This window comes from Falco cherrug, chromosome 5, assembly GCF_023634085.1.
Source record: "Falco cherrug isolate bFalChe1 chromosome 5, bFalChe1.pri, whole genome shotgun sequence".
Lineage (NCBI taxonomy): Eukaryota > Metazoa > Chordata > Aves > Falconiformes > Falconidae > Falco > Falco cherrug.
Window position 1 is genome coordinate 56,994,581 of NC_073701.1, and position 27,501 is coordinate 57,022,081.

The following is a 27,501-nucleotide window of genomic DNA, read 5'->3' on the forward strand; positions in this document are numbered from 1 at the left end:
CAACGCCCGGCGGCACCCAGCAGGGCCAGTGGAGCCGCCGGCCGCCGCCCCGCCGCACGCCCGGTGCGAGGCGGACCCAGCGCCGCCGCCAGCCCGCGCTGCACGGCCCCGGCCGGGCGGAGGCGCCCTAACGCAGGCGCGCGGCCAGGCCCGGGGGCGGGAAGGGCCCCAGCGGGGCGCGCGGCGCCTCGGGGAGGGGCCCCCTCGCGGGCAGCCGCCGCTTCTGCAGCTGCCGGAAGCCCCTCCTCCCCGCGCGGAAGTGACGCATCGTGCCCCGCCCCCTGCCCGCCTCCCTCGCTCCCTGCTTTCCCCCCCTCCCTCCCGGCGGCGGCTCGGGAGCCGGGCGCGGCTGGCGGCGGCCCGAGGCGCGGCCGGGCGGGATCATGGCGGACGGCGTGGACCACATCGACATTTACGCCGATGTGGGCGAGGAATTCAACCAGGTACGCGCGGCCGGCGGGCACGGCGCGGCCCCTCCCCTCCTTCCCCTTCCCTCGCTCGCCTTCGCCGCCGCGCCGCCTGCAGGGCCCTCAGCGCGGCGGCTGGGCCGCGCCGCCGCCATTGTTCGGCCGGCTCTGCCGCCTGGCTTTCCCGCCACCGCCGAGTGTGCGGATCTGCGCGGGGACGGAGCCGGGGCAGGCCGAGCTTCAGGCCCGGCCCGGCCCGCGGGAGCTGTCGGGACCCGGCCTGGCGAGGAGCGCCGCGCCGCCCGGCCGCCGCCTGTGAGGGGAGGCTGCTGGCGGGCAGGGCGCGGGAGAGGCCGCGGTGCGCCGGCGGCGAGCGCCTGGCTCCCTCCCTGCCGCTCTCCCGCCCCGCTCGAGTGCTCGCGCAGGAGCGGCGCCGCATCCTGCTCCCGGCCCGGCGGAGGCCGCAGAGGACGGGACCCTCCCGCATGCGGCGGGGAGAGCGGTTCCTTCCCGGCGCCGGCGGCGGGGAAGTACTGCCATTGTTCGCAGAGGAATAAAAAAGCTGCCGAGCGGTAGTAGTTTCTCGGCCGCTCGTTGCGGGGGAGGGAGAGCTAGTGCAGCTTTATTCTCCAGCACTGGAGAAGCTATCTTCCTTTTTTATGGGTTTTTTTTTTTCTTATAAGTTATTCTCTTCCAGTGCTTAAAAAAGTGGCGCAAGTCTGCTTTAGAGGACGAGCTCGTATTTTGGTGAGGAAGTGTGGATGAAATAAAATTTCCCAGGATTACAAGTAGTCCCCTTTTCTAGTTCTTTTTTTAACTCTTCAATCTTTCCCCAAAAGCCGTGTGCCTACTTTCCAACTGAAGCCTGACGTTCGTATCAGTTTTGTGTGCCGTCTGGCGTGTTTGTTACTCCTGAGCTTCTCCAGGTTGTGTTACTCCAGATTGCATTGTTCCTGCCCTAGAACATAAATAACCGAGAACAACTGCACTTTCACACATTTACAGGGCTTACTAAGTGATGCCCCACTGTGTGCCAGCCTGCCTTACAGAGAACTGGGAAATAGGTAATGGGTTGTGGAAGTCACATTTAATTCGGATAGCAATTTACTATCTCGGGAAACTTCTCATTCTTTAGATACTTAATGAAATAATTCAGAAGACTAGTAATCTCATAAAAGTATGCTATAAAAGAATGCTGTACCGGAGAGCAGATGATGGAGAGGACTGACTTGCTCTTAGTTTATCTACATGTGAAGGTTTCTCCTTTCCAGTTGAAGACCCATTATTTCAATTTAAATGGGGGTGAGCCCTAGGACAGATACCGTTTAGTGTAACAGTACATCTCGTAAATTTTCTTTAGTAACTTGGTTTTGTTTTAATTAGTTGCAGGTAAAACACTGGTAGCAGATCAGTTTTTTTCAGAAAAAAACTAATTTGAATCAACTAGTGTTTGTGTACATTTCTGCGTGCAGAAGACCTCAGAGTAGAATAGCTCTGTGCTTTACATAATAGTGGACAGATACTGCCAGAACAAAAGTAACAGGGATTATCAGCTTCACTCACACGGTCCTGGTTTATGCAAGTTGTGGTTAATGCTGGTATTTCCTACAGCCACGGTGCAAGGAAGGGTGATGGTATAGGTGAAGAGAGTCTTGTAATAATTTTGTTTAGCTTATTACAGCAGTTGGGAGACCTTTTTGCTCTTTTTTACTGTGTTCACCTCAGTTGTTCTGCTGGGACTATGTTTCTGCTTCTTCAGTTTGTGAATCTTGCAAAATACAGAGCAGAAAAGTGAAAGAGGCTAGTGGCCCTTTTCCCTCAGTTTGTTGGTTGGTTAGTTTGCCTGCCCTACACCCCTCATTTTTGCGGTTTTGTTGTTTTCAAAGCTTATTTTAATGACTTCCATGTTGTCTCAGACCTGCTCAGTTGAACTATATTATTGTAAAATAGAAAGTTTTACTGGGACATTTGACACCTCTGCACTTTCCCATTTCCTTCTGTCAATTATGGTTGTTACTGTCTACAGTATTATTACCTGTAATTCTGACATCATTGTGATGGGTCCTCTAGAGGCTCCCATTCATGAATTACTGTTTCTGATTTGAAGCTGACAGCTTAAATTGATAAGATGGGACATGTTTCTGCATATCTGTGTATGGTTGAAGATGGCAGTTTAGAAAATGCTGTAGGGAGAAAGTGATTTGTGTTAATTTGTTTATGTAGTGGACATTTTATGGAACACCATATTTGTAAGGAAAGTTGCTGTATGTGTAAAACAATAAGCTATTGTTTTTTGATTGTGTTGTGCTATGTTAATTTGACTTACCAATATTTCACTGTAGGAACCCTGTCTACTAGTTTTGCCAGTAGCAGGGTCTGAAAAGTACACTGAGTAACTTTGTCCTTCTGGGTACAGTATTAACTGTATTTATACCCAAGCTGGGACGAACCTTTTGTCTGCATTTGTAGTAAATGGGTCATTTAGGACTTGTGGCTGGATGAACTCTTCCCTTGGTTGTTTTGTCTTGTTCTGGGCCTCGATGTACTTATCTTGTATGCTTCTGGAATTTATTTTAATGCCTTTTTCCAGGAGGAGGCAGGGAGGGATGTACTGCTTGATTAGTGCTAAATGAACCGCAGGTTATAAGGGTGAAATAAAAACTACAGTGCCATGGGTTTACAAGCCAAGATTGATGACAACTGAGAACTGTCTTGGGTTGTATTTAGTGTTGGTTGCCATGAGCTGACTGACTTGACTTGAAGTCACATTTTCACTACAACAATCTATCTTTCGCATCCCATCTGGAGCTCATAAAAGTATGTCAGTGTGGCCTCTTACTCTTCCATTAACTTATTGTTGATCCTAACTGTTCTTTGTCCTTGGGCGTACAGCTTTACTCAATTTGGCTTCCACCAGTTGTGGTTTTATTTTTTCAATTAGGCTTTCCTTTTTTTTTTTTTTGTGCACCCCCCCACCCCCTCTTTTTTTCTTTTTGAGAACTTGGTTGAGTCATTTTCTGGTTTGTTCTTCTAACTTAACTTTGTCATCCAGCAGTCTTTTGTATTTAATATCTCATTTTGAGACAAGTCTGTCATAAATTTTCTGCATATGTTATTTGTGATGTGTAACAAATGGGTATTGCATGGCATATTTTATTTTTACAATCTCCGTACACGTTACACGTCTTGCTCTTCAAGAGAGATCTGTGCTGCACATGAAAACTGCATTATCTGTGTGCAAATGGCTGATGCTGGTGGCATTCTCTTGAGGGCAGAAGACTGCAGTGAGATGAGGGGCACTTTAGCAAATATTAGGGTGTGTGTTTGTACACAAAAACTTACAGTATCAGTGCATGAAACTGAGATAATGAGCCTGTACATGAGGCCAGCTTGGATCTGACTCAAGGTTGCCTGCAATGTTGGCCAGTAAACTGGGTTCTCTGATGCTCTGATCAGCTTTGCATTTCCCAAGTTTTCTTTGCACTTACACACATGTGTGTAATTAAAAAGTAAAAAGCTGTTATACTTACGTATACATATAAAAATTTTTCTGACCAAGCAGAGGATACAAAACAATTTGAGGTTCTCTTTATTTTAATGCTGTGGAGAAAGTGCTTGCTTTGTTTATACTGTGATGAGTATACTTTCATAGTTGCATTGTAGATATGTCTAAACATGCCTGTAGTGTTCTAGTTTAATATTTAAATGCTAACAAATTAGAAATGAAAGAGTTTTGACTTTGTATTTTGTAACTGGGTAATAAAAGTGATTTAGATGGAGTAAGCAGCTAAGAGACTAATTATCTGGAAACCTCTGTGGCTACAGATTCTTAGGAATGTGTTAGTTACTCTTTTCTTGTCTGTAACAGGAAAATATTTTTTTTTGTGTAATAAATAACAAAAGCTGGCATTTAATTGCTACATGAAAACAGGTTATTGAAAACAGCTTTTATATCAGGGAGACGGTTGTCTCTTTATGGGAGGGGATGGACACATTGTGGTATAAAAAAACTACTCAGAAGGGCAGAACTGTACTGGTCATGAGAAACATAAGCTGGTAGACCTGCATGTATTATAAAATGTACGTGCAATACCTTATTGTAGATGTATTTCATCAGTTGTGTTGGTCTGCTGAAAGGGGCCTGCAGAAGAGATAACCTTTATATGTTTGCAAATACCAAACTACAAAGAAAACTCGAGAATCTCATCTGGTGCCTCTTAGCTGTGTTCTAATGCAAACAGTGCTACTACTTACATTAAACTTATACTTTTGCCTACTTGTGATTTTTTTGGGAATCTATTTGACAAGGGATCAAATTGCTTAAATTTTTAGCAGTGTGCCAGTTGTAGAACCCAGAGCGTTTGGGCCTCTAGGTCTTAACAAACTTGTCTACCATGGTGGATGTTTCTGCCACAGGCAGTGTGCTATTTTTGAAACATCAAAGGCCTCCTGTTTTGTTAAGGTTCCAGTTTGTGTGTTCAGATGGCTAATTGAGATCAGAAGGATTTTTGTATATTTCTAACTTGTTATTATTCAGGACCTACAAACTTTTTAAAATTAGGATGCTAATGTGTATTTAGAGTTTTTGACCACAAATATTCTAACTTGAATGCAAAAAGTGATAAGGGAGAAGCTGGATAATTTGCTTTTTCTTAATTTAACATTTTTTTTCAGAAACAATTACGAATTTTCTTAAAAAAATTTTTACGTCACTGATTTTTTTAAATGTCTTTTCGGAGGTGTAATTTAGTGTTTAACTCTTAAATTGAACAGAGTTTTGTGGAAAAAGCAAGTCTGTGATATATGTAAGTTTAAAAAAAATTATTTAAAAAAACAAAAGGAGTCATTTCCAAAGCAGCATTTGTAAAGGGAGCAACCAGTTCTCCACAACTCGGAGGAGTACAGCTGCTAAGTTCAGAAAAAGAAATAACACTTCTAATTTGTCCCTTCTGGACATGACTGTGATGTCCCATGTGTTTATGGCTTTCATATTTGGAGTTGCAAAATGCTGCAAACAGTAGTTAAAACACAGAATATTGAGGAAGGACTGAGTAACTGGAAGTGTTACAACTAGTCTGGTATGAATCTTGGAGAGCGTATCTTTTCAGTACCCTTTTTATTCACCCAGTCCCACTTAACACAGAATGTGGAATTTCAGTCCTGATTTTCCAAATGATCTAGTATTTCAGACTGGTTTAGTTAGAACATGGGATATGGAAATGCATTGCTACCCTGATTTGGTTGTAGAGGGGGCCAGATGCTAACTTTGTTTCTTACCATGTTTATCTGTAAGACTGTGAATTACTATAATTGAGCAGAAATACTTTCTCTTCATGCTTGATGGTCTGTTGGTCTGTTGAAAGGGGCCCCTTAAGTAAGGAAGTCAGAAGAGGTCAAAACCAGTTCCTGTTACAGGCAGAGCGTTTTTTGAAATAGCTATGACTAAAGAAATAACACTTCTGTATTCTTTTTCTTACTCTCCTGCATCTAGGAAAGGAGGAGGTGTTTAGGTAAACTTCCATGGTAAATGTATGTAGGAGAAAGGGTTGTTGGATCTTGTGCAATAGCCATCGAGACACCTCTTTTCCATCTATGCTTGCATTTGCTGACTCAGTTCTTAATTATCTAACCACACACCTTGTTGACAGACTGGTGACTGAATAAAACTCATGCTGGCTGCAAAACCAGCACAATGCAGGAAGTGACTGTGGTGATCAAGTTTTTCTGTTGTGTCTATTGATTGAAATTAAGGCATTGATGCTATCAGGCACTTTGGGGCCCGCCACCCAATTACGTGCAGACTGTGCTGCCCTAATAATTCTCTCCTTTGATGGTGACCTGAAAGCCTATATGATAAAAATTTGATCTGTTTCAGAGGAGTTTCTGGCCACTAAGGAAATGCAGCAGAGCTGTGGGTGGCTGCCTACTCTGGTATTTTGACAATGCTGACCTCAGCCTTCTCAGAGAGATAGGTTAGTGTACATCTGCTGTAACACTGGTGGCTGCCTGTTTGGATGACTTCCCTGAAGTCATCATCCATACACACAGATGACTAGAATTGCTACATGTTTTCCTTAATTGTCTTGTGACATCAGCCTTAATCTTGCTGTAAGATGTCACGTTTAGACCTGTTCCAGGCAGTTCTTTGAACCTACTTTCATTAGCTACAGTGATAGGAGGAATCAAACAGAGACAGAGAACTGGCCAGACTAGGTGAAAATACGAAACCCTTACTTAATTTAATGATGATAGACTTACCTTAAAAGAGAGAATTTTTCTGTTGAAGTTTAGAGTGTATTGAGACAATGCACTTTACACACTACTTGATTCAGTAGTAGATCACATTTACTTGATTGACAATGCCAAAACTTAGCTTCTCTCGTTTTTTTTATTGTATTTAGGGCATTTTTATTTTTTTTATTTTGGTGATACTCTTTCTGTATGAGTAGCAGTTGATAATGTTTTCGTATTTTCAAGACAGCTGATCATCTGTTGATGGTTGTGGTGGATATACTGAAATTTCAACCAAGATTGCTAGCTTTGCAGCCTGTTTTTTTTGTGGAATCCAACTTGATTATGTAGTGGCTGTATCTGGTACCTTGAACGAATCCATCTAGGATGCTTGTGTGGGTTTCTGGATAGAAATTTGTAAGACAGCAGATGTTGAAATATCTCTGATAACAAAACCTGGTGAGGTGTTTTTTGTTCTGGACCATGGTCAAAGAGTCCAGGCTTTTGGAGTCTAGCTTTTGCATGTTGCAAAGCAACCTGTGAAAGTAAACATAAAAGCTGAAGGTTAGCATTAAATGTGGCTAGGCTCTCCTAATCTTTGTCAGATCACTGTTGTTCACTGAGAAGTTGCAGCCTTCCCGTCAGTAGACATTTAAGTGGTTCCTCTCTCTCACGCAGATTGGGCTGTTCTATCATAAGTGATTGTTAGGATAGTAGAAAAGGATAGCAGCATCCCAATGCGGAATTGATCGCCATTGAATATGATGTGACAGTATATAAGGTGAAAAATGGCAAGTATCAAAAGAAGTCTTTGTTTTTAAAGTAGTTCCTTAATGCAAATATGCAATGCCTAGTTGCATTCATACTTGGATTTAAGTGATGCTGCTGATTAAGGTTACGTTGTGTTGTAAAACACGTTATTGCATGTTTTGGTGAAAGAGATTGTCATTTACAGTCCATGTGTTTTACCCTTCTCTTAGTTGTCTGTCTTCAGTGATGACAGTACAGCAGTCTACAATAAAAAGTAATGTGGCTTGGTAGAAGCACACCAGCAGATTGAGGCAGTCAGTGCTCAGGCCCCTCTGTCTACCTAACGCCCTGTTTGCATGGTCTACTTCAGACTAAATTTAGTCTGGCCTTTTGGACCAAGTATTCCTACAACACTTATGATTCAGATCTGTCTGAAGGACCGCTGATTGATCTTGACCTGTCTGTTCCTATTTAGCAGGTAGGATGCAGTTGTTGAGCACATGAAGCAGAGCTGGAAAGGAACTCTCATTTCCGTGCCATCTGAAAGGAATCTAGTTCACTTGGCCAGCACTGTGCTGTAACCTGTACCGTCCCAGAGGAGCAGGGAGTGATTCACTCCAAAACCCCACGATGCATTTCTGAACCAACATGTTCCAGAAGCAGCTGTGATGTTATCGAATAGTCCCTCTCTAGCCCATGAGTAAATAAATGTTTAATAAACCCAAAGGTTTCTGTTTACTAAATTTAATGAAACAGAATTCTGTCCCTGTCTGCCCTTCTGTGAATGAGGAGATAAAAATCAAGTTAGGAATGTGGTAAAAATGTGAAAGGTAGAATGTTGTGCCTTGTCAGTAAGGCTCCTCTAGAAGCGTGGTCTCTTCACTCTACCAAATGTTTTGATGGAAAAAAGATTTGCTTGAGAGTGGATGTTAAGTCTTTCATTTTGCATGTTGCACATGCTTGCTAATGTCTGTAATTCTGGGAGTAGGGCTTGTGGGTTTTTGAATTTCTGTTTATATTACAAGGGCAGAAGTAATGTAGTGGAAAATAGTGGCCAGAAGTATTTTTTGTTGATTTTCCCCTGCTCCCCATCAGTTTAGAATATAATGGAAGTCATAAGGATTTTGTATACTTTACTGTGGATGAAACCGGGGCTTAGTTTTTCAGCAGGGATGTTGTGTAGGTGTTGGATCAAACTTACTATCTCTGTGGAATGTGGCAGTTACCTCAGCATTTTGTTTCAAGTAAGTTTTAAGAATGTTTAATGTTAGATATTATCAAGGTGTCTCTTTTGTTTTAGGAAGCTGAATATGGTGGGCATGATCAGATTGATTTATATGATGATGTAATTTCTCCATCTGCAAATAATGGAGATGCCCCGGAAGATCGTGATTACATGGATTCTCTCCCACCATCTGTTGGGGATGATGTAGGTAAAGGAGCTGCACCAAATGTTGTCTATACATATACTGGAAAGAGAATTGCCTTGTACATTGGAAATCTTACTTGGGTGAGTATCTTTTTACTATTCAGGTGGCCAGGAATTTTAAAATTATAAACATAATTATTTGTAAATATTTTTTACTTTAAATTTTTTTATATGAAATACTGAGTATAGCAAAGCAGGTGTGGTGGCTTTTTTTTTTTAAATCTGAAATTTACTGAGCTTGTCTGGAGTTGTCTTGATGTCAGAAAAAATGGAGGAAATCTTCAGTAAATACAAACTTCAAAGTTTCCTTTAAGTGTTGGGAAGGCATATTTGTGCTACTGTTGTCTTAAGGTTTTCAGAGAAATGAAAGAAAGAGAACCAGCTTAAACTATGAAACGCCTTATGCCTGCACATACCTTAAGGCTACTGAATTAACCCATCTTTTAGTAAACTGTTGCTGAAGTTTTTAGTTTAAAAAGGAACTGGAAGCTTCTCTGGTATTTTCTTGAAATTAATTTGCACGTTTCTCCAGGGCTTTTTTCCAATTCCCTTCTTGCAGGGCAGTGACTGTTGTCAGGTATTTGCCTTGAGGCTTATTTCTGTAGTCCTAGGAGTAACAGGTTTGGGATAACTCACTGAACTGCAGTTGCCCTTAAGACAAGTACATTTGTTAGCATTAAAGCATTTAAAAATCAGTTGCAGTTAAGCAAACAAAGTGCAAGAGCTAGTCAGTAGCTGAATTAACTGGAATTTTTATCTGTTTACCTGAAATCCAGATCTTCCAGGTCCACACATGCAGAATTCTCATTGAAGGTTTTTTCCCTTCTGATTAATTTTTTACCAGTGCAAAACTTGAAAAAGAATGTTTTATGGGTGCTTAGGTGGGTTTTTTTCAATTATTATGGTATCATAATTTCAGGAGCTGATAGGTAAGTAAAGGAGCTGTTGACATAACAGTTGTACCATTCTAAAATATATGAATGGAATTAGTAAAATGCACATGATCAGTTGAACTCATCCAAGTCAAATGCTACAACTTCTAAAGCAGGTAGGCCAGTGTTTGGCAATTACTCATTATTTGGCTTCACAAATGAAGTTATCCACAAAAAGTGCATTTATCTACTTTAGCATTGCTGTTGTGTTTGTTTCTTTGCATTTAGCTCTCAGGAAAGTAATTTGTTGAATTTTTGAAAGAAGCCTTGATTTGAGGGAGATCAGATGAGTAGTTCAGAATCTTGAAAGCCTGCTTTGCACTTCCCATATGAAATGTAAAGAAGTGATGGAGTTACAGATGTACGAAGAAAACCATAAGTATTAGTGTATTTGTATATCTTTGGGTATGAGTGAAATTGTTGAACATTACATAGTAATTAATAGGAAGTTACAGCAAGTAGGTTGTTAAGTGGAAGCAGTAGTTTCTAACCATAGTTTCTGTACTAGTTTCCCTTCTTTTGGCTGTAAATCCTGCTGGTTTTGTGCAAATAATGTAGTTCACTAAACTCACTGGTCAAAGCTCTCATAAAGAGCACCTGGTTAATATGGTGTTTAAAATTAACTTTTGTGTGGAAATAACAGAATCAGCGGGAGAAAAAATGGATTGGGTGTGGAAAATAACAGTTACTGAAGTGGTCCAGTTTAAGCCTTGTACTCTGAAAGGACAAAAGTTACTCAAATAGAAATTTTTTTGGCATACAGTAATTGGTATACTGTGTGGAGAGGTTGATGCAACGTAGCATATGGGGAAGTATGTATATTCTTAAAATGAATTTTCTGAGAATTGTGAAATATAAATGACAGCTTTCCAAAAGTCAGAAATTGACAGCATGTGTATAGTATTCCTCTTGACCAGTTTCTCACACACAGAAAATCCAGGGAAGATGTAGTTGCCCTTTTCCTGGTGTTTTAGATAAACTTTCATAGTTGAATATTAAAAATATTTTTCAGTGGACAACAGATGAAGACTTAACCGAAGCAGTTCATTCACTGGGGGTAAATGATATTTTGGAGATAAAATTTTTTGAAAATCGTGCTAATGGCCAGTCTAAAGGGTAAGAACTTGTAATTTGTTTTTTCTGTAAATGGACTGAATTTTAGAAGGGTGGAAGTGGGGAAAGAGTTCTTAATTTTCATAACTGTCAGTATGTGAACTGATAATCTTTCTTTATTGGTATCTAACAATGGTTTGGTATATCATTTCATACTAATGATTTAAATTTCAGGCATAAATTTTTAGGACAGTATCGTGTGTCTCATTTTGTGAGTTAAATTTTGTTGGCCATCTTCAGTAAGTCTGTTCCTAGGTTTCATTCAGGTAGTGGTAGTGATACCTGTTGTTCCTCATAGTGTAAATGCTGTTTCCCCAATCTCCATGATTAAGTCTTTCTTTACATCTTTATTTTTCATTGACTGTTGAAAGTGAGCACTTGAGCCCTTTTTTCACTGGCGACCTAATCTTCCTTGCATGAATGTGCCTGTCTCCTTAGTAGTAATCAGAATACAGTGAACGCTTATAATAACTTGGTTGTATGAATTCATACATGCATATTGATACTCTACCAGAAGGCTGCCTTTGTGATATATTTTGATGCATCTTGTACTTGCACGTTTGGTGGTTCTTGTGTGTCCTAGAAGGAGTTGTTTTATCAGTTCTGAGAACTGGGCTAAGACCTGTGAGATGGTTTCTGTATCTAGTTTTCAAGTATTCTCTTGGTTACTGCGTGTAGCCTTTTTCATGAGGCATCAGGATATCCAGGAAATGGAAACACCGTGGTGTAACTGGGTTTTTTTTTTTTTTTTCTTCCTTTCAGGTTTGCCCTTGTGGGTGTGGGATCGGAAGCATCCTCTAAAAAGTTGATGGATTTGTTGCCTAAAAGAGAACTGCATGGACAAAATCCTGTTGTAACTCCATGTAATAAACAATTTCTGAGTCAGTTTGAAATGCAGTCAAGAAAAAGTAAGCCTTTCCTATGTGCTATCTTGAAAAAACATAAGTTTATTCCAGAAGTAGCGTGGCAGTTTTTTTCTTAGCATCTGATAATTTCTACACAGTTTAAAATACCTACAGAACACTTACAGTCCAGGTGAATGAAATTGCATCTTTGTTTAAAGATGATTCCCTTAAATAAAAATTAAGAAGACCACTTAATATGCTGAAGAGGTGCTGTTTTGGCAAGAAATAGCACTCACTGAAAGAAGGTTGCAGCTTTGTGAAACTCTTGTCATACAGTTGGAGAAGCTTTCTCAATCTCTTATGGATGCAATTTAAAAAAAAGCACAGGAGCATTTAGAAATTTAACACTTGTAGACAAACTGGACCAAATTCTGATGTCTGGAAGGGCTGCGCTTATGTCAGAATGGGGAAGAGAGATTTCTGTGTTGTGCTTTCCTCCAGCACCTTGTCTTATTCCCAGTCCCAATAGTTTGTGGCTTTGGGCTGCATTAAGGGAAGGACTGATAGTCTCCCCAGATGCTATTCCATTAGTATGGGGCATACTGGAACAGTGCCATATTTTAGCAAAGCACTTTTTCTTCTCCAAATGCTTTTGGTTTCGGTACCTAGAAACAGGTGCTTGTAAGGTCATGCTTTAGCACTGCATAAAATCTTAGAGCACGTGTTGAAAAGCTTTAACCTATTTTGACTTATGTAGTTACACTTTTGCTTTTTCATTGCAGCCACACAATCTGGCCAGATGTCCGGGGAAGGTAAAGCTGGTCCCCCAGGAGGAAGCTCACGAGCAGCATTTCCACCTAGTAATAGAGGGCGAGGCCGTTTTCCAGGTGCCATTCCAGGTGGAGACAGATTCCCTGGGCCAGCAGGGCCAGGAGGGCCGCCACCACCTTTCCCAGGTGAAATAATTAATTTATGGCGTTTCAGTTTCATTTGTGTTTTCTTGTATTAATGCGGCGTACTTATTTGGGAAATTATAAAAATCAAGCCAATTCAGTAATGTACTGTAGCACAGTGTTCACAGCTGGATTGTAGGATTCAACAATATTTCTTTGTTGATATTCAAACAAGGAGTTGTACTTCCTAAATTTGATAGCAACATAATAACATTTTTGATACTTTCTTTATAATGTGTAAATGTACATATTTTTAGAATATGAAAAAATTAAGGTAGATCATGTTAGCAAGTAGATTTGTCTTCAGTGCAGTGTAGTTCAGCTTTTTTGATTTGCTGTGGGGGATGAGAATACCTGTGTTGCAGAGTGTAAAGTAACTCTTTTCCTTATTGCATTACAACTTTGCATATCATCAGAAATTCATGCCCACTGACAGGTCAATTAGTTGGCACTTAGAATACCACAGATACGAAGAGGAGGTGTTCATGTTTAGTCAGGTATTGATATGGGAGAAATATCTGTTTAACAATCAGGCTTGCATTGCAGTAAAGTTCTTATTTCAGCTTAAGTATTTTTAGTAAATATCATCCAGTAGTAGATTGTTTACTAACAGTCAAAGGGCCATGGATGAATTGAAAAAACACTAATGAGGACCAAAAAACAGGTTTGGATACTGCATTTATCTTACAATATATATCAAAAATATGGGAAAAACTATATTGGAGAAGGTATCTTGTGCCCCATGTGAAAGACTAGCTGCAGGTGTAAGCAGGATGCGGTGTTTTCTAGTTCTTGGAAGCTTTTGGAAGTTACGGTAAGAATAGTAGCCGATTAAGTGATTGGGAGGACAAGTTGTCAGTTCTCAAGTAAATGTCGTTCTCTTTGGATATTGATAGTCAAGTAACTGTTAAATTTTCTGAAGTACTGAACCCAAAGTGGGACCATGCGTGCCTTGCATAAGTTGCAGGTTGTTCAGTGAGGGTTATTTTGGTTGGTGGTTGGTCGGTTTTCTTTGTTTGTTTCTTTTTTTTTTTAAAAAAAAAACAACAAAACCAACAAAGGCAAGAATCATAATTGCTGAGTCTTTTATTTCTTTATATTTATTAACTTTTTTTTTCTTTTTTTAGCTGGACAAACTCCCCCGCGTCCACCTTTAGGTCCTCCTGGCCCACCAGGCCCACCAGGCCCTCCACCTCCTGGTCAGGTCCTCCCACCTCCTTTAGCTGGACCTCCTAATCGTGGTGACCGTCCACCACCACCAGTTCTGTTTCCAGGACAACCTTTTGGTCAGCCTCCACTTGGGCCTCTTCCTCCAGGCCCTCCACCACCAGTTCCAGGCTACGGGCCACCACCAGGTCCACCACCACCTCAGCAGGGTCCACCTCCACCTCCGGGTCCATTTCCCCCTCGTCCACCTGGCCCTCTTGGGCCACCCCTGACTCTTGCTCCTCCTCCACATCTCCCTGGGCCACCTCCAGGTGCTCCACCACCTGCACCACATGTGAATCCAGCTTTCTTCCCCCCACCTGCCAATAGTGGCATACCTACTTCAGACAGCCGTGGCCCGCCTCCAACAGATCCATATGGCCGACCTCCACCATATGACAGAGGTGACTATGGGCCACCTGGAAGGTGAGTGCTTTTAGTATAATGTGCTTGGTAGCAGATTTTACTCCTGTTGTAGGAAGCATTTGACTTTCCCTTTTAATGCAAATATTAGAAATAATAAAAAATAGGGCTGAAAGGGATCCCAACAGTCTTCTCATTTGCCCTTTTTCACTTAGTGAAATATCTCTCAAAAACACATTTGCAGCAGTAAGAAAATCCTGAAATGCAGTATCAGTAATCTCGCTTTCCCTTTTCAGCTTTGAAGTGTTTGTATTTGGCAGTGTCATCATTCCATGTGTTCTACATGTAAACTTACATATCACTTCTATGCAGCAGCTTCTGGTTGTGTTTCTGTCTTAACTTGAAATTGTGACTTGCACCTTTATCATCGTGCTTTGCAGGCTGTCGTCTTAGAATGCTCTGGAGTTCTCCTTTTTGAATATGTGCATGTTTTGGGTACAGTGCCATACCAAGCTCATAACCATTTTCATCTTTTAGCAGCTCTGCTTGTCCCTTTTTTCTTCATGACTCAACTCAAAGTTAGTCTTTGTCTCAAAAGCCAGGTGTGAATTTACTGCAAGACTTTTATTTTCCTTTCCCGTCAAAATGCTTCTGCTCATTTGGTGCAGTCTTGCAGTGTTTGTAGCAGTGGCTTTTCCTGTGGTTAATCCTATCTGGGACAGAGTTCTTGAGTCTCTATGACTGTCAAGTTTTTCACATCTTGTTTGAAACATCTTTTTCATCTTTGCTTTCAAGCATCTCTGTCTTGCTGCTGTTTCTTGATTGGTTTTTTTCACCGTATTTGTATTTGTCACAGAATTTTGGGATAAATTGTAAGAAAAAACACTTTTTACATAGTTACATTTGGATTTTTCAGTTGTGATTTTGCTGCTAGCATGAGACATTTCTCTTGATTAGAATGTTTTCTACAAAGACACTTTGCTTTGATTCTTCTTTTATCACAAAGTTTAAAAAAAACCCCCACGCATCTGTACATACTGCTTTCATACAGAAACCGTAAAAGTTAGAGCATTTGGCTTAATTGCCTGAAATATAATAAAACAATAAGGTGTTGGTTGTTTTTTGATAGACAAAATCAAGGTTGTCTGCAGTTTATAGAATGTCTGGGGAGGGAAGGAGTGGGAATAGGACAGTATAACTTACTGTCCATTATTTTCGTTAATAATGTTAAAACTATCATCCATAACTATTTAAATTGTCATTAATTATATATCATAGGCGTTTCACTGGAAATAACATGTCCATAAGAGAAAAATTACATATTCCATTCTATGGGAGGCACACGAAAAATAATACTCAAAACTCAGGGAGGTATGAATTTTTAGACATTTCCTCTTATGCTAAACTGGCTATAGGATCTTGTTCCACTTCTTGCAATTAAGAGGATAGCATTGCTTATTATTCTGCATTTTCTTTCTACCAGAAGAACTAACACTGTTCTAGAAATACCAAGCAGTGGGCCAGTTTAACAGTCTCAGCATTTGACTCTTAACCCAATTCTCCAAATTTTCTATATGATACAGAGACTGGCTAATAGGACACTGCAAAACTTTTGGGAAAATTTTTGTGTAGGTTAACATCTGTTACTTTGGAAGCCCTATATAGGTAGCTAATACAGTAAAAAAGTGTATTGAGCACAAGGATTCTGCTTTATTGCTTCCTCCTTACTGTGACCAGTTTGGAGATCAAATTGGAGCACCTTGAACTTGACCAGAAATTTAAAAAAAAAAAAAAAAAAAAAAAAGCTGTCATCATTCAGAAAATTGAGTGTTTTAAAGATGATAGACTATATTTGTTTTTCATAACTTACAGCATTCTGGTCTTAGTTAATTCTGGGAAACAGGATCATATAGTTCTAATTCCAGTATTGTTATAAAAATTATCTCTAATTTTGCTCAAAGTTGCATTGCCTATGTACATGTATTTCCACATCCATTCAATTGGGATAATATCTACTTACATGCCTTCAAGGATTTTATAAAAACTATAAATATTTGTAAAGCACAGTATTAAGTGCTGCTGAATCTTCAAAATAGATGGGATGAACAAGAATAAGTCTATACAGCAATGTCTTAATTGGTTTTTACCTTTTTTCTTTTTTTTCTTTTTTTTTTTTTTATTTTTAGCTTTCAGGATTTTATACTGTAACATGGTCCTTAACAAAAACCAAAACCAAACCCAGATCCTGCTTTCTTTTCTGTTTGTCACTGCTTAAAGTTGCAAACTTGGATTATTAAAACTGCAATGATATCTTCTGAAGTATTTCTTAACCTTTTAAATGCTAGTTTTATTGCTTGCAGAGAAATGGATGCTGCAAGGACACCTCTAAGTGAAGCAGAATTTGAAGAAATTATGAATAGAAATAGGGCGATCTCAAGCAGTGCCATTTCAAGAGCTGTATCAGATGCCAGTGCTGGTTAGTAAAACTTAATTAATGTGTTTGCTATTTTACCCAACTGATAAGAGTTTATAGGTTTTTCCTATTGGGAAACTGGCAGCCGTGAAGCCACATTTTCCTAAAAGGAGGCTGAATTTAGGTACTGATTTTTCTGAATTCATGACTGATTTTGTACTATGCTGCAGTTAGTTTTTGAGAATGCCTTCTGAGTACTGATCTGGACAGTATTTTAATATTTGGTTCTACAGTAAATGATCTGGATGGCTGTTGAAGAGAAGTACTCAAAGTGGTTATACTATTACAGATTAAAATCTTTGTTGCATAATTTTCTGATCATGATCTTATGTGATTTTCAGGGGACTATGGAAGTGCTATAGAGACCTTGGTAACTGCAATTTCCTTGATTAAACAGTCCAAAGTATCTGCGGATGATCGCTGTAAAGTACTTATTAGCTCTCTTCAGGACTGCCTTCATGGAATTGAGTCCAAGTCTTATGGTTCTGGATCCAGGTAAAACTTTCCTCTTCCATCTGCCCTTACCTGCGAAAGGGAAGGTGTAAGCACAGGACTAGTTCACAGAGAAGAAACTAAGTCATGCGAGTAGTTTAGTTATTTGCTGGGTTTTACAAGAAATGTGTGAAAGAAACCAAACAAGGGTTTCCCAGACTTAGCTACCTTTTAGTTAACCACCTTTTCACAATTGATCTGACTCCCTTAAATTTAACTCTTAATTTTGTTTAGTATCGCTTCCTACATGGTACTCCTGCAGCATGTAAACTTCAAAATAGAGCTACCCTTCATCACTTTAGGTGTCCAGTGCATAATTTTTGTTAGAATTTGCTATTGAAAATGAAGATCTAGGATATTTGATGCCAGTTTTCACTTTGTTTAAAAGTAATTTTCTCCACACTTGTCACAGTAGAAATACACTTGAGTTGCCGGGGGGTAGGGGTGGTGAAATTAGGCAGAATGATTTTTGCCTGTTGTTCTTTGTTACACAGTCTAAAAATTGTGAGTAGGTAGATGTTGAAATTCATGGACTTTTCTACCTAGTACAAATGAGATTGGTATTTCTTTCAGAACTTAAATAACGCCCCTTTCAGTGTTAGGACAAACACTGAACATCTAGTTCATTTGGATACTGTAGCAGTAGTAGTGTAGCTGGCCTTGAATATTAAAAACACAAAGACAGCTGGTTTTGGTACATACTTTCAGTACACAGATTAGCAGCCATGTTGCAGTGATTGTTTGAGGTATGGTGCATTCCCACAGCTGATTTCAGCCATGTCGTCCTCCATTCTGAGCACATACTTTCTGACTTTTCCTTGATAGATTAGAAAGTGGATGCACCTTACTATCTCTTAACTGAGTTCTTAGCCACTGCCTTTTATCTGTTTACTGTGACACAGGTATGGTTTTGTGTATAACGTGAAAGATACCTGGTATATTTTCCTCATATCCTTTTTTGAGTAAATTCATACTCGTAAACAGTACAAAATTGGTGTGCAGGTGGTTTGCATTTTGAAGAAAAATTTAATGAAGTAATTTCTTTTAGAAGACGTGAGCGATCCAGAGAGAGGGACCACAGTAGGTCACGAGAAAAAAGTAGGCGCCACAAATCACGTAGTAGAGATCGTCATGATGACTATTACCGGGAAAGAAGCCGTGAAAGAGAGAGGCATCGTGATCGCGACAGAGATCGCGACAGAGAACGAGACAGAGAGAGAGAATATCGTCATCGTTAAAGAAGGTGAGCATTTGTTTCATGTTTTTGAGCTTTTACTGTTACTGGCTTACTAAAAGTAACTACTCTAGGTTTGGATTATTTACACCATTAATGCCTGCACTTAAATGGGCCTGCAGTATGTACTGAATTACTTTCTTCTTGCAGCATCTGACATGAACGTAGGTAAGTAACGACAGGTAACTGGTCTTGGGAGGAAGTGTGTCATTATTTTCTGCAGTTTGCATGCCACCTTTTTCATGTTAGGTGGTATTAATATTTGCAGTTTTTATGAAATGTGATTAAACCAATTCTTAAAAAAGCAGGAAGACAGACTGGTAAGTCTGCTGGTTTTGTAATCTTAGAAGAATATTATATTAAATTTATGGTTGTATTTCTTATTTGTGTATTAAAGTCTAATTTTGTATTTTAAAATCTGTTTGTATAAGGGCAGCAGCATTTAGCCCTTCATATGTCATGTCATGCATTATTTCAATTTAGGGAACACATGTACATACAGTTGCTGTCCTTGCACAACTATAAGTATGACAGTACCATTTGGGTGGGTGGGTGTTGGGTTTTGTTCTTTTTTCTCAGCAAGTTCTACTCAAATTTAGGAAATACAGCCAGACTTTGCTCTTTTTTTTTATGAAATGTGACCTGTCAGTATTTTCTGCCTTCTAGCTTGATTCAGTGTTACATCTTCAGTAAGATTTATGATCAGTTGTTCCCCACCACCCTCACCTTTCGGTCCCTCCCCAACCTCCGATAGTAAAGTCATTTTCTGAAGACTAGTAAACAAATACATGACACAAGGATTGGGTTTTTTTCTGGTTGCTTATGAAACTAACGTGTTCTTTTGTTTCATGTATCTGCAGTCTTGCATGCATCAAATGTCTAGATAGCTACAGAGTAGCATGCTAAATAATGCCTTTCCCAGTGTACTGCTAAGAGCTTTAAAATACATAGAAATGTTCATCGCATTATATAATGTACCATTTTGAGCGTTGAGAGTTCAAGCTACCCGTGATTGCTTACATTTGACAATTGGAAAAAACCCTATCTGTTAGTTTCTCTGCAATGGTCTTTTCCCTTTTTAGAAGAACTTCCCACTACATCTACATTAAAATTGAAGCTTGCAGGCTCGTCTGTATACCCAGCTTCCATTTCTTACATTTACCCTCAGATTTAGTTTCCAGATCAGCATGTGGTGTTTATTCATGGAAGTTCATTTACAGAAGTTAAAAAGAGCAAAACTTTTTAGAAATCATATAAAATGTAGTATACTCTGCAGTGAAAACATAATTTTGTATTGGTTAAATGTCAGTTTCCAGTCTGGCTTTTGTGTCACTGACTCCTTCGGGGGAGAACAAATTCTGATATTAAATGCTCTAGTCTGCTGAGTATTAAGTGGGATATTGTCTTGGGTTCATATGCTAGCAAGGGACACACACACAGTAAGCGACCTAGAGAAGGGAATCCAAAGGCTTAAATAGGAAGGTGAGACATGGCAGCTGAAATAAAGTTGGCAGTATATATCTGTTAATGCCACTTTTTGTTTAAAAAATAAATAATGGATTGGTAGAAATATTTCTGGAATTGCATAAAAAAACCCAACTGTGGTTCTTAATTATAAAATACCAGAACATAAAAATGCAGATAAATGTAGTGTCTTTTGTTGAACTGGATTTTTACCATTTGTGATAAATGAGTATTTGTGATATTTGCAAATAGTTGTTATTAATAGGAGGTAACCATTGAGCTGGGTGATGGATGCATTTCCAGAGTGTGTTTCATCTGGTGGAGATGACCAAGCCATACTAAAAATTGTTAGTAACCTGGAATTTAAGATATTTTTTTTACCCTTGGCATACTCTTATTAATCTAGCTTTATTTTAATTTTTGTGTATTTAGTACTGTGCGTGTAGGTTTTTCTGTGCCAAGTACAGATTCCCTACCATGTCACTCCGAGAAAATATTTCAAATAGCGTCAGGTTGCATTTTATAATTTCCAAAGCACAATTTTAAAATGAGACTGTGGTTTCAGTCTCAGTTCAGGTGGGATTTATATATGCAACACCATTCAACTTTATTGTGTGCTGGGACATCTCTTTTCTTTCAGAGGGGTTGCGTAGGTGAGATTCCTGTGTGTAAAGAAGAAAATAGGTCCTAAGAACTTGATTTAAAGGGCAGAATTATTATTCTGCATGTAAATGAAAGCATTTGGTATTTTTTTGAAGTTGTAAACATTTTGTCTTGCTACTATCTTAATGAAGAAGGGCTTTATTGTAGTTTTGGTTTTATATATTTATACACACACACACACACAAGAAATACAGTTATCTCCTGGTTTGTATGTTTCATTTTCACTAAGATGTATGTTGCCATACATTCTTTTTGTTTCGTTCCTTACATTGATTAATATTCATGAACGGATTTAACAGTCTCAGTCATTTAATAAATATCAGCAGTGCTGAAAAGAGTTATTCCCCATATTACTGTGTTTTGCCAGATAACATGAAGTTGCCTCTGTGCCTGCACCCTATGAATGGCACCTATACTTCTCCTTATTGTGTACCTATAGTCATAACTGTCATACTGTACTGACATTTTAAGTGTTACACATCTAGTTTAGGATTTTAAAGGTCCATTGTGAACATTTTTGTATACAGTGAAACTCAATTTGTACTGTATTACACTTATAGACATGGGTTAAATTGGAATAACTTACTAAATGTGTTTATAATACTAAAATTCTGTTAAGTTTAGATGTACCATAGCAGGTATTTACACTTCTGTTTGTACACTTCATGATTTAAAACTAAATTCTTGGAAGATTCTTGTGCCTTGAGTAAGGCTTCATGTACATTGATAATGCATTCTATAGAATTACTATAAACTGAACATTTCCTTGAAATAGCTTGCCTTTGCTTGAAGAAAGCCTATATAAAGATATAAAAGAGAACAGTGGATTTAAGACAAATGTCTAACCTGTATTCGTCAAGAAAACTAAGAATCCAATAGAATGGTATTTAGAAGCATTAACAGCAAAATTAATGTGTACAAACAGAATAGTAATGCAACTTCATAAGCATGAGTCCTGACATTTTTTTAGACAGATTTTTTTTTTAGTTTAACTGATGCTCAGTGATGTATTTCCAGCTGATGCGTTGTCCCAATCTTAATCTGTCTGAATTTCTATAACTGCTGAATGTTAAATTTTTCATTTTATGTTTTTGTTATTGGATTGATTGACTATTTCCTATTTAAACTGGATTTGGACTGAATTGAAAGGCAAAACCACAACGTTGTAACAGTTGATATGTATGTAGACTTTGTACTTCATATTTCATGTTTTTTCTCTGTTTTTTCTGCTCTCAAACCACTGTAAGCAAAAATAACTTAGTCCGAGGCTCATATGCTTCTTCAAAAACTGCGCTCAGCTCGCTCTGAAATAGTTTTAGCTTTGGAGTGATCTAAGAACTAACATGGTTGTAATATTTTTGGTGTCAGTAGGAGGGGAAATGGTGCTGATAGTTGTAAGTAATATTCATTATATTTTTGCTTGTATAAGTAGAAAATGTCTTGTCACAGTACATTAGCAACCACTTAAGTGAAGAATGAAATTAGCCTTTTAAGAAACCTTGTAAATCAATAGGAAAATGTCTATTTTTGTGAGTTATTTTAATAAGCTTCTAGTTAAGAACAGAATTTAAAGTGAATTATGTGGTAGCGCTGTTCATGATGTGGGTATGTGTACCTATCTGGGATTATTTCACATCATCTTAGTATTAAGCTATTATGAACGTTATTGACCTGATATCTTTTTTTCTTTTTTTAAATGTGTATTTTTGAGGAAGCACATATGTGGGGCTGGCACTATTCTACTGCATCTAGCATTCACCAGAGAAACAGTGCTTTGTGTGTCTGATTCAGTATTTGAAGTCCACCACAGAGTGAAAGAGGCAAGCAGTGCCACTGTTTTATGTGCTTCTTAAAGTCTATTTTATGGCTACTTTGGTGTTTAACAGAAACATATAGTTTGTTTCTTAATGTTCAGTGATATCTCTCATTTTCTTGAGGGTGATAAGACAATTTTAAAAACAAACTGAAAATCTTATGCTATTGTTTATTTTCAAATGCATAACTCCATAATTTATTAATTTTTTCCATGAATGTGTTTCTGTAATTTTGTTGTCTTCTGAGTGTCTTTAGACACGTTTATATTTTTGTGTTCCCCACATCCTGTGCTTTTTTCTTTTGTTTGTGAAATCAGTAGTTTTGACAAATTTGAGCTGTGTGATAGTTCCCTAAGAAACTTTAAGGCTTTATAGCATTTGAAACATAAAATACTTGCAAGTGAAAATGTTGGTTTGATATGGTGTTCTCCAAAGAATGAACAATCAGCTTTTTCTTTTGCTCATTGTGGTTTGAGAACTAAGATGATTTTTTTCTTACACAAAAAGAGAGCGAGAGAGAGCCATAAGAGATCTTCATTTTTATGTTTTCCTGTGGCAGCCTGATCTACCTTTTTATGTCTTCCTCCTGTCTTGATGTGAAAGATACTTGCCAATAATTCACATCTTTTAAATTTGTAAACCAAAGGTTGAATTTTCTGAACGCACCTCTCTGTTCATCAGTTATTTTTGGTGAATAGACGGGCTGGGACAGTAGGAGAAAGACATTCGATGAAGGAAAGTAGTTTGGGAGCATTCTTTTTCTTCCCATGTAAAATTATACAATCAGGAAATTGTTCTGGTGTTGATCTTAAATAATACACCAAGATTGAACAAAGATACCAGGTAAGTACACTAATAATAGGGGGGAAAAATGCAACAAATGGAAGAAGGTACTAGTGATGGTAAAATAGTCTGTCTGTACATCTATGATGAACAGAATCACGTTCGTATCTCAGCTTACTCACAGAAAGACAAATACACAGTGAAGCTCGAAATTCCTTCTTTCTCACTGTGTTAAGCTGAAGCACCACGGTATTTGAAGGTTTGTGATGTTCTGGAGTGTAGGTTAAGTTAAAACAAATTTTGTCTTTCAAGCTGATAGTTTCTGTGGGATTTTTGCTTTGTGTATTTCTTTTTTTTTTTCTTCATGTATAGAGTATAATAAAGGAGGATTACGTGAAGTCATTCTGAGGAGCTATTAGGATATAATGACAAATGTATATCATGCATTTTTCTGAAATGTGAACATGTTGGGAGATTGACATTCAATCTCTGAAAATATCAGAAATCACTGCTATTACAAAACTTGACGGGTGTATGCACATATAACTCTACTGTAGAATTTTCACACTTCTAAAAGCTGTTTAAAGCTTTTATATGCATATTTGGATAATTGGAATTAAAGGGAAAAAATTAAGAGTTGCTACTGCAAGATGCTTTACATATCTAAGAAATCTATTGGGTTTTGTTGTAAGAGTGCCTTTGTGGAAAAAAAAATGCTCAAGTTGCATCTTGCACAAATACAAAAATGTTTGATCACTGAAGTTCTGAAATTTAATTTGTGAAATGTTCTGACATAAACCCCTAACTTCTAAACCACAAAGTAACTATTTAACAAATAAGTCTGAAACCCGGGTTTTATTAGTAGAAATGCTGAGAAACTGATTGCTGTGCGGTGTTAAATTGTACAAACCTAACACATGCTTGGGACAGATAGCTTCTACGAGCTTGAGGCAGATGGAAAATAGCATTGCCAAGGAGTACTGATGAGAGAGAGTTAATTTTTTTTAAAGTTATTTTTTCAATATTCTACGTGCTTGTAGAATACTGAAAGGGGCTGAGCATGGCGGTATAATCCATACAGTTTTATTTCTCCCTTTTGGAACCACAAAGGTTTCCAGTTTTGCCAAAGTGTAGTGGTAGAGTACTTGGAACCAACATGTACACCACTTCAGATTTTAGTTGGCTATGCTCTTTAAAATGAAGGTTCAGTGTGGTGCTGACTATCTCAAGAGCCCTATAATGAAAAGTATTAATCCTAAGTCCAGTTTATAATGCATTCTTTAAAGTTCCTGTAGTTCTATAAGTACACTTAGAAATCTAGCAAATTATTCCCAGGAACTGAAGCTTTCTTATACTAGTATTATAACTCATATATATGGTGCCTTGGATCTGTTAACTGTTGCCATAGAAGTGATAAAGATCCATAATTCTTGCCACAGCAATTGTATGATGAGAGCAGCAAATTCTGACACGCAGTCTCACAGCTGTCATGTGCTTACTTTCTCCGCTAAAAAACAGATTCTCCCCTGTCTGTGCTAACTTAGCTCACAACTTTAAACACATCTCTTCATGGAGGCGGTACTTTGTCATTTTGCTACTGATTAATTTTTAAAGTACATAACACCTATGGAAATTCTGGTCTCTGGGGAAGAAACTTCCCCAAAAGTAGTTACTGGTTGATACATTCATGACTTGGGAACAAAGTCTGTGAATAAGAAAAGAAATAACAGTCACTGCTTTGGATTTGGATCAGTTTATGTGCATACTGTAGTGTATAGTGCCTACTTGGTTGTATGGTTTTTTTACGGTTGTTATTAACAGTCACTTTGAGGAAAGGAAGAAGAAACGTATCAATTGTTCATGCAAAAAATTGAGTATTTTTCTAACTGCTTTGAAATTACTGGTAGAAGAACATTTGACAGCTGTGTACTGGTGCACGTTCATGAAATTGCTCCTCTAAATGTCTTGGTTTTCAAATGAACAATTTAATGTGTTGGTTTTCTGAACAATTTCATTTAAACTATTTTGAAATTATTGAATGTTGAAATTGTGAATTACTAATGAAATTAAGATAGCTAATTGTTTTGTAATGGAATTCAACTGAAATCCAGTGTATGGAATTATACCATCCCAAGTATTTTGTGAACTTTTACAGTAATTAACTCTGAATGGTGTGGTTCCTTTATTTGTCAAATTAGATGAGAGTAGGAAGTAGGGCTTGGGGTTTTTTGTAGGGCAAATAGATGAGGAAACCTGTAAATCTATATTGTATTGTTTGAAAAGTGGGTTCTTGTGATTAAGCTGCAAGCGTGTATTTTTAGATGTGAAGCCCATCCTGCTTGCCCCTAGTCTGAAAATTTTGAAGTACTGGTGTTGGATTCTTTGTACTTCTAAATGTTACTGACCTGTGAGCCATCCACTTCATTATTCAATCAGTGCATTACTTAAATGTCAAACCAGCTTAAAATTTCTGTAAGTGGGCAGGTAAAAATGTAAAAATCTAGTTGTGGCAAAATTACCTTACGTGCTTGTTCGTTTACTCTTGCAGAATGCATACTTTAGGAAACATTCTATATAAATGTTTTCATCAGTCATAGAACAGTAGCTATTTCTTCCTTTATCATTCAACTGTGAAATATATATTCTTTCAACTTTGTTGTACAACAACATTAGTTTTATTTTTAACTATTGTATTAGAAAACAGTTTCATGCACAACTGAGTAGCTACTGCTTCTGAGTATTTTGTGTTAGTTTACATTATGGTGAAGTAGATGCACGACTTGTGTATGTATAGATAAGCCAACAATTTTCTGTGTATTATGGGGACTAGCAAAATCTACATCACAAATTTTGACACATTACAGCTGAAGGAAGAGGAACAGCGTGCAAGACAAGATACATTCTTCAAGGAAAGATGCTTGTCCAGCAGTTTGCTTCATGTGATTGAACTGAGCCTGTAAGGATTCATGGATAAAATGAACAGGAATAGATCTGAATAAAGCAAATCTGCATACATGGTAACCAGTAGCTCTTTTACTTTTTTTATGTTGCTTAACTGTTTTATTTGAGGGAAACCTGTGTGATTTAAACCTTATAGCTTTTGCAACTTTATTACTGGTTATATACATTTGGCAATTATAATGTGCAAGCAATTGGAAAAAGTCAAGTAAATGCTTGTTTTTTTAGTAGTTTGTTCATGTTAAACTGTTCATATGATAATGTCTGTACACAGCACCACTGATTACAGTAGATGTAGTGTTGTAATAAACTGTTTAATGGGGCTGATGTGTAAAGCTGTTCAAGTTATTTGATGTTTACACCTCAGGGAGAGTCTTGTGTTCAGCAATATTTAAAGATGTTACAATGAAAACATTGATGCTGTCTTTAAAAACATCGCAATAGTTCTTGCATATGCCTCAACCTAATCTTGCATTCAGTGAGTTAAACTAATGTTGCTCTCACACATTCAATTTTGATATGAAAATAGGTGGTTACATAAAACCTTTAATGCTATTTTGCTTTCTAGCAGTGTTTACCTAGGTGGCTTGTGAATTTGCTAATTGACACATAAAACTGTAAAAACTGCAGCTCTTTATGGTCTGTTTTGAGAAGAGGTGGTCCCAGCTTTGTGATATTGGCACGCTGAAAATTTGTCTCATACAGCCTTGATCCTGATTGACACTACAGCTAATAGAACCTTAAACTGTTCATCTGAACTTAAACTGTCCGTAACAAGGGGTGGAAAGGTTAGATTTAAAAAAACAAAACAAAACCCTGCAGTTGTTTACAGTTTTATAGTAATAGTGCTTGTGTGTGTTCCCTCTCCACCTCTAAGGCCGTAGCAGTCTGTACATAGTTGTATATTAGAAATGTGCCAGAAGAAACCAGATGTTTCCATTTTTCAGACTTTATGGGTTTGGTATTTTCTTAATACTTTGGGGTTTATTCACACATGCATATAAAAGAGAAGGTACACTTGTATGTCCTTGTTCAGCGATGGGCATTGTTTAAATGTCTTAGCAAAAAGGGGCGCTAATTATATCTGTCAGATGAGGTTTTGTAAATTTACCTAAAAACAAGTTGTTGGAGCACACAGTGAAAGTTGACTTCAAATTGTAAGAATTTGTTTTACATTTCATTTAAGTGTGAAATGCAAGTGAATAGAAAGTTCATATAAGTTGCAAAAACTTTAGTTTCTGGCAGCCTTGCACAAAGGCTCACTTTTAGTCTACTGTAAATAGTTATGTAATGGACTCATTCTTGGGAGTTTTCACTTAAATAGCTGCGCTTAATGTTTTAAGTTAAGTTTCAAGACCTCAGATGGCTTTAAGAGGCAACTCTTAGACAAC

At 38.2% G+C, this 27,501-nt stretch overlaps 1 protein-coding gene across 4 annotated transcripts; it reads left to right on the forward strand.

Moving 5' to 3' along the window:
* The first annotated feature begins 280 nt into the window (after positions 1-280).
* On the forward strand, positions 281-26,433 carry CPSF6 (cleavage and polyadenylation specific factor 6). Of its 4 annotated transcripts, none has more exons than XM_055710760.1 (11): positions 281-443; positions 8,689-8,898; positions 10,762-10,865; positions 11,625-11,770; positions 12,490-12,663; positions 13,788-14,292; positions 15,508-15,600; positions 16,590-16,705; positions 17,044-17,197; positions 18,243-18,437; positions 26,017-26,433. In XM_055710760.1, the coding sequence occupies exons 1-10, from the start codon at positions 384-386 to the stop codon at positions 18,430-18,432; spliced, it is 1,752 nt and encodes a 583-aa protein (XP_055566735.1). In that variant the 5' UTR covers positions 281-383; the 3' UTR covers positions 18,433-18,437; positions 26,017-26,433. The 4 variants fall into 4 exon arrangements, with proteins under 4 accessions (XP_055566735.1, XP_055566736.1, XP_055566737.1 ...); XM_055710761.1 differs by having other exon boundaries at positions 18,246-18,437; XM_055710762.1 differs by lacking the exon at positions 15,508-15,600.
* Positions 26,434-27,501: the final 1,068 nt, after the last annotated feature.